General features: G+C 33.2%; 1 protein-coding gene across 1 annotated transcript in view; it reads right to left on the bottom strand.

Moving 5' to 3' along the window:
* The window catches only part of Garz (gartenzwerg), a 97,801-nt gene that overhangs the window by 5,380 nt on the left and 79,513 nt on the right, over positions 1–12,908 (bottom strand). The window contains exons 21-24 of the mRNA XM_064217444.1: positions 12,438–12,544; positions 8,018–8,222; positions 7,062–7,174; positions 6,177–6,258 (exon numbers count right to left, since the gene is read on the bottom strand). Of these exons, the coding sequence (XP_064073514.1) occupies positions 6,177–6,258; positions 7,062–7,174; positions 8,018–8,222; positions 12,438–12,544 (507 nt within the window). The remainder of the gene's footprint in view (positions 1–6,176; positions 6,259–7,061; positions 7,175–8,017; positions 8,223–12,437; positions 12,545–12,908) is intronic.

Genomic DNA, 12,908 nt, shown 5'->3' on the forward strand with positions numbered 1-12,908 from the left:
ACCACATTTCTATTTATATCTTGAAGGTCTAATTAATATTTATCATCACGGAACCAGGAATAAATCTAATTAAACTATCTTATCTGAATTTGAGTAAGTGAATTACACATGAATACTAAGTGTTTTTCTTAATTTATACGATAAATAATATTTTATGGGCTCGAATTTAGATAATCGAATCGAATTAGAAGTCAATTTGTCTGTTAATTTTTTTTATTATTTATTAAATATTTTCAGAAGTTTATGTGTCTTGTAACTATATTGTTTCCTCTTTAAATAAATAAATCTCTACCAATGTGTTGTTACTGCCTTTAGCGTTTTGTTTCTATAATTTTTTTTGAATATGTTCGCGAGTGTTAGACCGTGTTGTCGTAGGTGTAAGGTAATTAGCCTGTCCTTTCTTGTGGTTAAAGCTTGTTTCGTACCAAAATTTCATCATACTCGGTTCTGTTTAACCGTGAAAGCGTAACAGACAGACAGAGTTACTTTCACATTTATCATATTACTGCTAATTATGATACTAATTACTGCAGAATGTCATTATATATAAAGTTCATAGCTTTTTGTCATTAGAAAATACAAACCGCTATGTCCCTGTATTTTAAATATGTAATATCTTCGAAAACAAACATTTAAATTAAATGATGTGAAGGGCGCTATTGATCTATATTAAATGCACAATCTATTTAAGGTACTTTATTGGATAAGAATTAATGCTGTATTGTTAAATGGCTATTTTGGGTTATCCCTGAGCGATAGGCATATACTATCGCGGACTTTTTTAAGGTTCTATACTGTAGTACATTATTTTGATCAATCTTGTAGAGTTCAGCCAGCGTTTGCAATGTAAGCGCAAAAATATGTGTTTATTTACGACATAACTTTAGAAACCTCTAAAATGATCAGTGTTTCTCTACTATATTGTGCATATAAACCTTCCTGTTGAATCACTGTATCTATTTAAAAAAGACCTGAATAAAAATCCGTTGTGTAATTTTAAAGATCAAAGCATACACAGGGACAAACAGATAGCGACTAAGCGAGGTAAGCGACTTTGTTTATTTTCAAACAGTATAGATATGGAAATGTCATTGTATCATTTAATTACTTATGCTTGTATTTACATCGGATAACTATGAGAAATCAGAACACACCACTACAATATATATATATAAATATCGAATGACAAGTTAATGTAAAATAATATATCCTGAAACTAAACTTAACTTAAATATACCTGCACATAATAATAATACCAGGAATATGTTCTGAAAACCTTGAATAAAACATTAATTAATAAAACAGACGAACGAATATTAAAAAACAAGGCCCCTTTTGAATCCCGGCGTAAGTAGATAATCTTAATTACGTTAATTATCATTTTAATCATCGTATCGATGTTTAATTAATTATTATTGATTTGATGACAAACATGTCTACTAAAATTTAGACTATTAATCCACCACATTGCTCCAATGCGGGTTGGTGGAATACACATGTGGCAGAATTTCGTTGAAATTAGAGACATGAAGGTTTCCTCACGATGTTTACCTTCACCGCCGAGCACGAGATGAATTATAAACAAATTAAGCACATGAAAATTCAGTGGTGCTTGCCTGTGTTTGAACCCAAAATCATCGGTTAAGATGCACGCGTTCTAACAGCCACACAGCAATATTTAGTATTTTGTTTGTCGATTTGACGGGTAATTGTTCACAAAGTTGGTGGCCCATTGGTAATATGGTGTTGAAACTGCTTCGGGACAACAGCATATGTCAATCAACCTTATCATAATGGTAAATTTAGAGAGTGCTTCCGCGGATTCGCTCCGACGAAGGAGGCCGGGAGAAGGCATCAGCGCTATGCATACTTTCTCCCCCCGCTGTATGCGTCGCCGGCAGTAGGGGGGTTCTCGTTACCCCAGGAACTCCTCTAGCTTGGAGGCCCAAGGTGGGCCACCCGTCGAGGCATCACGGTAGCATGCGTAAGCGATCCCGTGATGCCCGCCCGTGAAGACGGAGCGGGTACCGCTCTTTTTAGTGGGTATTCCGACCACCCCCCACTTCACGTGGGGGAAACGCGTAAGAGCGTTTTTCCAGCGAAAAAAAAGGTACGCGTGTAGTAATATACCACCAAATGATACCACATCAACATTTCTACCATTAAACCGATCACCAAGACCTGTAGGTACATATAGCAATTGTCTTAGTGATCGGACGGGGATGACGGGCATTTTTTTGGTATAAAATTTTGAAATACCTACGTATTATAATTACCACGTGAAACGCGAATGATATTTAAAAATAAATCACTAAACTGGGTAAAACCGTGAAAACAGATTAATGTATTTAATCTGTAAGCTACTTGACACTATCAACACTGTTGTTAAATCATTGTGGGAATTTCGAAAACGATATTATCGAAAATATTGTCATAAATAATTACAGATATCAGAGCGATATTCGATTATTTTCCTCATCGAACCCGTCAATAAGCACGAGGTAGAAATAAGCTTCTAGAAATATTGAAAGCGAATACCGAGGTTCGGTTTAAGAAGTGCTTTTGTTAGTAAGATAGTTCAAGAAGAGCATGAGAAGTTTGTGTGTTTGATTAATGCAAACGCTTTATAAATAAATCCCACCTAGCATCTTAGCCGTCCAAAGTTTGAGGGCAGTCCTACTCTATTTATATTATAAGAGGAGAGGCTCTAATTAAAATTTAATCAATATTAATAATTATATACAATGAAGTATGTATAGTATACGTGAAATGATCTAGCCGAAGACACTAAATCATTTATAAAATTATCGCTCTACTACGTAGACATAAATATAGCTACTGTACATAAAAAAAATGGGATTGAATACAAAGTGATTAATAAATATATAACGATTGTTCGTCGAGAATGTTACTGTATCCCAATGTAGCAATGCTTATATGGGTGATATGTAATAGTCCAGGAGCCAAAGGTAAAATACCCTAAGGATTATATAAATATCATCGAATATCTATAAAACGTTATTACGTTTCAAACCGTGTTTACTTTTATATGAGCTTGTATTCTTGATTTATTTTAAACATTATTTATCTTTATTTATTTTTATCATCTCAAGGAAATCGTAATAATTATTAATAATCTTTATTTTTATAAAAATTAGCTAACGCGTACTGTACGCATGCTTTCTTCTCAGGAACCAGGAACTACTGGTCCGATGCAAAATGCTATTTGTGGACAAGCCGTTTTAATCTTTATCAATTAAAAAATTAAACGTTACTAAGTGAATTAATTGCACGCGCCATTTATGATTATTTTTACAAAATAATCACGTCATGTCTGTAGATAAAACTAATGTATATCCAATAGCACCTGCCTGTCGTGCGTGCTTCGGTAATCTTAGAGTCTCGCTCACTTCTGTATCACGGTAATCTTCTTATACACACAGTCCGATCTGACAGCAAGGAACACCAAATCTTAAGAATCTCGATTACATAAAAATTATATATAATAAATAACAAGATCAATAAATAATCTGTCTATTAAGCAAAAACCTAATCCAGTCTTAACTACAGTTTGTCGCAATATGTGACGTCTTATTAGATTAGTATAAACTACTTGGATTTCCGTATATACATGGGACTGTATGGGATGTCACTGTTTACCACACAGCACAAATTGAAATATTTACACGCCCAGTTTCAAACTAAAAACAATAAATTAACATTAAAGTAACTTCCTGTACATGTCCTACTATTGCGCTCATGCCTCCTCTCTCTTTGGTTTTGGAGCTTATTTCTCCACGTTGATCCAATGCGAGTTGGTGGAGACATGGCAGAATTTCTTTGAAACTAGACACGTGCAGGTTTCCTCACGATATTTTCCTTGACCGCCGAGCACGGGATGAATTATAAACACAAATTAAGCACATGAACATTCAATGGTGCTTGTGTGGGGTTGAACCTGCTGTTATCGGTTAAGATGCACGTGTTCTAAACACTTAATTTAACATTATCATGTTCTATTCTCTGTGTACACCGTACATAAATTTATAAATAACCTTTGAACTGAAGTAATTAACTGATAAGGGCCTTGCGTAAAATTTGTCTGGGATAATCGACTTTGTCAGTCAAGATAGTGTATTCTGATTTTTTCATCGATAATATTATAATACTTATTATTTTTAAATTACAATAGTTAATAGGCTACGATCCAATAAAGATCATTGTATGTGAAGTAACAATACTGTCGTTATTATTTTTAATGTTAGGTTTTAGCCTTGATGATTATAAGGATTATAATTTAATGCATGTTTAGATAAATACGTTTCAAATATAGGTCACATTTATATGCCCTTGCTTTCATGGCTAGAGTCTATGTAACTTGGTAGGTAATTTAGCAAACTGTAGGCAGGGGAGAAAATAATTTATAATTAATTAATCATTGTTTTTAATGCTTTGTTTTATTTCATAATATATTTCTATATATCCGCCTAACCAATTAGCCAGCTATTGAAATCCATTTATACAATTATATGAGATATGCTATTCGTATAATAACGAATAGCATATCTCATATAATTTATGACCAGAAAAGAACAGTACATGACCTGATATGTGATGATAGTTGTTACAAATGACTTCAAATCTTTTATCGTTGTACCCCGGTCTATAATTATCAATTATTAGTATTTAATTATGTTTTTTTTTTAGAAGAGTATTATGCAAGGGTAGGTACCACCCACTTATAACAAACAGTAATATTTATTACTAGATGTTACCCGATGTCCTTACATGGGGTTCAAGCTTGCTTCATACTAAATTCACCAAATTCGCAATTCAGTGGTTTGGCCGTCAAGGGTAACAGTCAAGTCAAGTTTTTTTTGCATATATAATATTAATAAAGATTGTTGTGTTTCTGTTGGAAGGGTGAGTGAGCCAGTGTTAGTACAAGATACAACAGATTATGACACATGTATCCGTACTTATACTGGCTCATCCCTTGTTCTCAAGAGTTAAGGCGCGAATACGATGCACCAATATTTACCTGAAGACCACTTACTATCAGATTGCCCATCTGTCAGTCTATCTATTATATCTATTTACTTTATTTAAATTTAAAATAAAATCTCCAGCATGTACTTAAGACTGATAATATATGTAAGTCAGGTTAAACTAATCATAACAGGATTACAAGATTTGGTCGTTGCCTGTATTAATTATAAGCTTATTAATGCGATACTCAGATATTTATGTAATCGTCACCTGTAATTATAATAAAACTGGAAAAACCCAGTGTATATTTTACAAAAACATTATACATTTGTATGAAGCTATCGTACCATTTACTTTGTTAGTTATGTAATCATTACTTTAGTAAGTCATAAATTCAACGGATAAATGTGCAATGTGAACACGGCTTGATAACAAACGATAATATTTAATTTTAGGCATTTTAATTGAAGTCATTCGCTTAAGTTAAACTGCAGTTGAAACATTCGCCGAAAATATATTACTTTAATTCTTATTTTGAATAGCTACGCTGACTATCAAGTGACCTTAGACATTTGGCACTGTAAAAATTACCGTCCCCTTACACTGTCAATACGCTAACGACCTTGAGAACTAAGATGTTATGTCCTATATGCCTTTAGTTACACTGACTCACCTTAACTTGAACACAACGATACTAAGTATTGCTTTTTGGTGGAACACTTTGTGAACGCACCCGTAAACGTCAAACATGGCCGCCCGTTGAACTGTCACGTCATTGAATTTCATGATTTAATGTCGAAATATCTCAATTATACGAATTTTGCGGATATATGTTTGATAATCATTATTTTTTAACGATCGATTATTGTGGATAGGTTTCGATCGGGACTTAATAATTAGTTATGTAATTGAACGGCTTGCACGCGATTTTTTTTAGTTTTGCGAACATCAAGCATCACAGTTTATCCCTCTTCATAATAAATACTTGTTTAAACCAAACTGGTTTTATCTATCAATCAAGTCAACCAAATTGATTGTGATAAAAATTTAAATCACAACATTAATCTCAGAAGCGTTACACTTTCTTATTGGTAGGCAAAATAACAATGAAACTGTTTCTAGAATAATCCAGAACAAAAATAGCGGGATATATCTTTGAACAAAATGCATAAATAAACAATATTTACCTTGCCCGTGGTCTGATTCGTCTCGCCACCATTTAAATATCTGCGCAGTACGACTGTGTAGAGTGTGCATTAAATCCAGTAGCTGCAATATTAAAAAAAAAACAATCACGTCTATATTGTCTATTATTGGATTAATCTTAATTATTTATGATTAATGCTAAGCCGCAGAATTAGTCAAGCAGTTATGGTAAAATATTTTGGCTTTCTTGGTGATGTGTGGTCAAAAACTTAGCGATATCGAATATCACAGAGAGTGCAAATCTATGGTTTTCTTTGTTCTTTTTATAGGAAGACAAACAGACAAGATTGAGAGCCGGGATTGCCAAGTGGATGGAGCATCTTAATGAAGACTTCAGGTTCAAGCCTAATGAGAGCTGATGTGCTTCGTTTGTGTATATAATACAACTCGTGCTTGATTGGAATACATCCTCAGAATACCTGTATATCTCAGATTCTTCTTCTCATGAGGATAGGAAACATTTTCCCAACAACTATTACTGAATTACTTTACTTTGTTTTGAATTGACAAAAAAATACTTCATCGTGACTGTTTATCTGCTCTCAGAGACATTTTAAGAAATCCAAGTTAATTCTTCCACAATTGACACGCCACTAACTATTTAAGACTTTTCACTAGTGCCTGTAACTTTCTCACTCACTCGGATCTCACTGGTGGTGCTCACTCATACATAACATATCCAAATACTCATGATACAAATATAATTTTTCTATCACCAAATAGCAAATTAACCAAACAACCAAAAATATATATTTTAAAAAGATTAAAGGGGGTCAATCAAATAGACGGAAACTTCTAGAAACTTCTAGAAGGCGTGCATAGCGTGTCATGGATAAGCACATTATTTACAAGGCTAAGCGATATACCTGAATGCTGACCATGTGGTAATGGTCGAGCGTGTCGAGTTCCTCGTCGCTGGAGTCGCTTCGCGCGCGCCGCCGACCACGCGATCCTTCTTCCGTTGACCATTTCGACTTACCTGTTAATTTGTTACTTATTACTTATGATTACATATCTAGACAGTTTAAAAAATATTTCATTGTTATTGAAATATGTGTATTAAGATTATTACTATCGAATGTTTTCAAAAAAACTAATAATAATCTCATTTTACCCCCCATTTATGCCTCGTTTGTGTTAATTAGTAGGAAGAAAATAGTTTAAAGGTTCAGGACTAAACCTAAATCATCGACTACGTTCTATATTATATACTATATCTTATAATACTTCTAAAATAATGAAATAAACTTAGAAGAACATTATTGATGATCATTACTGTCTTTCATTTACCTCCCATTTAGTCCCATTGCATGACAAGTAGATTACATTCAATGAAAAATCATGAGATTTACATTCAATTGTTTCGGGGACGTTTTTGCATTTTAACATGCAAAAAACATTTGTAATTTTATTAAGTCTTAATTACACTACGTGCCATCATAATTATGTTACATTATGTTTCTACAATATTATTTACATGGACGTGATAAATTTATAAATAAATAAATAAAAAAAAAAATATTTATCACTTTTTATAAAAAAAAAAAATTATAAAAAGTGATAAATAAATTTATCAATAAAAATGACGATTGTTTAACAATATTTTGATATAAAAAAATATTTCGATAACGATTTCGTCACAAAAACCGTTTTAAAATGTAGATTTTAATCGATACTAAAGTAATTAGGCTTAGTTAACCGGTTCAATAGAAAATTAATCTTTCATTCTTTCTCATTCAAAATCAAGCGAATCTGACGTTCTAAATTTGAAATTTTATCAATAAAAAAAAATCAAATCGATAGTGTACGAATGTCTTCTTACTAGATTGCAGTGTAGCTCTCGCGAGGAGTCTGACGCATCGCACCGCAGCGCGGCAGTTGTGCGGCGTCACGTGCGCCACGTCCCTGATCACCAAGGCCAAGGCTTCGACGCATCTCGCCAGGGCCGAGCTTCGGTGCGGCTGGAGAGTCACTTGGTCGACTTCAAGTTCGACTGTATCTATTATCGGAGCTGATTCGTTCTTTACCTGTATTTATTAGAAATGTTTTAAAGACTTTTTTTTTTCTCATAAAATAAAGGAATTGTGTATTTAATAACTGGTTAAGCATAGTATCTTCTATACGTACATATGTGACATATTGTCTAAGATTAGAAGTATTTTTAGACACTTGTATATCTATATGACGTCACGTCACCACAATTAAACGTAGAACATATTATACAATCTTTTTAAGTACATAGAATATTAGATATAGCAACATTTATAACGATATTTTATATTGATACGACCAAAATATCGATAGAGCTTCATGAAGCTCTCTAGAGTTGTTAATTATATAATAATAAAATGAGCTGGTTATGTCTTAAGTACTATTTAATAGCAAATTACCTAAAAATCTTTACAATACAAGAAATAATTTAGTATCTATTTCATTGTTCTAAAATCTTCAGATATATGTATATATAAAATCCGATTTCCTAATAAAAAAATGACTTAAAATTATAGTAATTACTTTTTGAGTTTTCGATACTATTGTAAAAAGAGACCGCAAATATATCAATTTTGCAATAAAATCCGTTTGAAACTCATTTTATCGGTCATCTTGTTGATTAGCGACATTGACGTGAGAAATGACGAGAAAAAACATCAGTTGATCTATTTCGGAATCCCATCGTCGATCTTTAATAAATCATCGATAGAAATAAATAATAATAATAATCTCTTTAAAAGGTAAACCCAATATAAAACATAAAAAAAAAAAATTAAAAACACCTGGGAAAATGTCTACTATGTGGCCAAAGACAAAACGAGACTGTATGCGAAATAGCGTAATAAATAGATCGCGTAGTTTTTAAATAAAAAATCGAGAGTTCGAATCAAACATCACTCAGTTTTTCTTGTTCCTTGCTTATTTTTTGTTTATATCATCAATAAAGGTAACCAACGATAGAAGACTTGCTTGATTCAGATGAAAATCTGCTTTACGTACCAACTATTCGCAATGGTACAGCGTACAGCAATAAGCTGAAAACTCTCTCCTAATTCATACAAGTTGATTTGTTTATTTTTGTAGTATTATGTCATACGGCATATTACTTTGGGGTAACGCTAGAGACATTGTATGTGTTTTTGAATTTGTAACTGAATCTTTCAAATTATATCTTGTTGATGCACCCAAAGATTAAAAAAAATATCTTTTAAGTTACAACAAAATATTCGAATACTTTATAATATTAAATGCAGATATGATACATCAATTTTATCGGTCATAACGCATACAATATAAACGAAGATTTTCGTATGTTTGTTTATTACATTTGTATTTTTTATGTATTTAATTACTATGTATTATTAGTTAGTTTTTGATTTTGAAATGAATTGTTTAATTTCTAATTTTAGACTGACTGACTCTTGTTACTTCTTGCTTCTTATTTACGTTCGATACTGGTGGGAACTTGATTGGTTTATATACTTTATTGATTTTTGATATTTCCGTTCTATTGTACCGATGTTTATACATATGTTATATACATACAAATTATTATAAATTATACATCATTTATGTACTAATCATATTTAAGTCAGCTTTGTATGTTAGTTCAGTACGAGTTCAAAAGCTACCGTATATATATTATAGTTATCCTCATATGGAACTTTCACTTGATGTAAATTAAATAGTGCAACTAATAATTGAATACTCATCGGATATTGTACAAACAAACACAAATACTTAGTATTGTTTGTTATTGTAAACTAAAATAAAATTTTATCATATAAAAACCGACTCCAAATAACATAACGTATTTTTCACTCATAGGCGTGGTATTATTATTTATTTAAATTAAATGGTTTAATTATATAGAACCGAAAAGAGTATATCAAAATTTTAAATTAAAAATAAATAAAATTATTGGTTGTAGGGCTTTTCGCAAACCCACCTGGGTAGGTACCACCCACTCTTCAGACATTCTACCGGTAAATATCAGTATTCAGTACGGTTGTGTTCCGGTTTGAAGGGTGAGTGTGCCAATGCTACAGGCTCTAGAGACATAACATCTTATATCACAAGGTTGGTTTCGCATTGACCGTGTAATGAATGGATTATATTTCTTAAAGTGCCAATGGCGGTGGCGGCGGTACCAAGGGCGGTGGTGTCTTACTATCAGATGGCTCATTATCTCGTCCGCCTTATGTATATCATAAAAAAGCTGACTAGAAAAATTAAGCAGTTGTCTTACGAAGCTATTCTGAGGCTTTGGGTTAGATTAATAGTATCTATTCGGTTTTTCCGTCGAGAAATTACTAGCAGCAACTTATAATGTTCAATGTTATTTGCACCCAGTTCTACCTAGCCCATTATTTAAGAACGAAATCGACATGTGCGAAGTCGAGTCTGTACCTAGTTTGATATTATAATATTATTTTATGATAAAAATCATTACGATCGTAATTTTATCAGTAATATTAACTCGTAATATTGATCGGATTCTAATTACTTACTTATGACAGCGTTACGCCTGATAACATCTGTTTTATTTTTTTATAATGTTTACTAGTTATATAAAAGTAATAATTATAAAGAAACTAGATTTTTTTAATTAGCTAATTATATCATTATTCTCAAGGGAGACTTGCAAAGAGCAGAATGTGTACTCTCTGTTTACTCATAATAAACCACCTGAAGGAGTTCAGGCATATTACCAACTTTTTCAAATAGTTTCCTACGTGTGAAGAAGTTAAGATTCCGGTTTGCTTATCATAATTTTCCGATAGAAATTTACTTTACTGTTCTTAATCGGGAGTTGTACTTAGGTTTTGAGAACTCATACGGCATTCATAAGTATATAAGCACTTGACGACATGATTTATCAGTACAATTTAAGCACATGAAAATATAACAGTTCTTGGTTTGAAGCAGCAATCTTCAGATAAGGTTTAACGAGTGTTTTTAAGTGTTTTAATAGTCATGCAAATATTGTTTAGACTTGTAAATAAATAAATAAATAAATATTGGACAGCATCACATATATTAGTCTGATCCCAATGTAAGCTACAGCACTTGTGTTATGGAAAATCAGAAGTAACGACGGTACCACAAACACCCAGACCTAAGACAACATAGAAAACTAATGAACTTTTTCTACATCGACTCGGCCGAGACCTTGGAGTGGCGTACCCCTGAAAACCGGTGTACACACTACTCGAACCTGTGGTCGACCCTGTGGTCGAGTAGTGTGTGAGGTAGTCAAATGTGAAATCAAATGTCGTCACTTGTGAAATTGTATTAGGTCAAAAGCCGTTCTTTTAAAATATAGAATGGTAGACGACAAATGGGACACTTTATAGAAAACGACCATCACCACCGATATATATTAGCATTGTAAGAAATATTAACTAAGCCTTCAACTTAGGGAGCCTTTTTTTGAGCCGAGATGGCCCAGTGGTTAGAACGCGTACATCTTAGCCAATGATTTCCAGGCAAGCACCACTGAATTTTCATGTGCTTAATTTGTGTTTATAATTCATCTCGTGCTCGGCGGTGAAGGAAAACATCATGAGGAAACCTGCATGTGTCTAATTTCAACGAAATTCTGCCACATGTGTATTCCACCAACCCATATTGGAGCAGCGTGGTGGAATATGCTCCAAACCTTCTCCTCAAAGGGAAAGGAGGCCTTAGCCCAGCAGTGGGAAATTTACCGGCTGTTTTTTTTTTATGAAATTGGTAAAATAGGCGGGCGGAGAAGTGGGTCACATAATAAGTGGTGACCAACGCCCAAAGACATTGGAGCAGTAAGAACATTTAACGAAATCTTACACCGCCAATGAGCCATCAATGCGGAACTCATGTGATTATTACGTGCTTATATTTAGTTTTTTATTCAAAAGATGTCAACTTGACCATATCGTGAAGAAACCTGCATGAGACGAATAAAAATCTACCACATATGCCACCGATCCGCATCAGTGTGCAGTGTAGGTACGAGCGCCAAACCTCAAAAGTAGAGTTGGCTGTTGCCGAGGACTTACTTACGTAGAGGCTGTACTTTTCTTTCCTCTTTTATAATCAAGATATATGCCACCTATTTAACTGAGAAATAATATCATATTCAACCATTACCTATTTATGATTGATTAGACAACCTGCGACGAATAATGACGTAATGTACTCATTAGTTGAATCGTGTAAACGATATCATATTCCTTATCGTTCAATCTGATAAGAATTATAAGACTTACCAATATCCAACCCTGTGTTTGTGGTGAATTTGAAAGTTCACTCTCCGATGAAATGCTAGTCCCCTGCCTGTCGCTCTCATCTTCCGAACAGTCAGATCGATTCGAACCTGAAACAAATGCAAATAAAATTAAAAAAAAATGCTTTTAATTTTATAATAAATAAATAAATAAATATTGGACAACATTACATAGATTACTCTGATCCCAATGTAAGTAGCTAAAGCACTTGTGTTATGGAAAATCAGAAGTAACGACGGTACCACATACACCCAGACCCAAGACAATATAGAAAACTTATAAACTTTTTCTACATCGACTCGGCCGGGAATCGAACCCGGGACCACGGAGTGGTGTACCCATGAAAACCGGTGTACACACAACTCGACCAAGGATGTCGTCAAATATAAATAAATAATAATAATCATATCAGTAGCTTCTTGTATTTGATTATATAAATGTCTAGACTGTCAA

Source organism: Vanessa tameamea, chromosome 17, assembly GCF_037043105.1.
Source record: "Vanessa tameamea isolate UH-Manoa-2023 chromosome 17, ilVanTame1 primary haplotype, whole genome shotgun sequence".
Lineage (NCBI taxonomy): Eukaryota > Metazoa > Arthropoda > Insecta > Lepidoptera > Nymphalidae > Vanessa > Vanessa tameamea.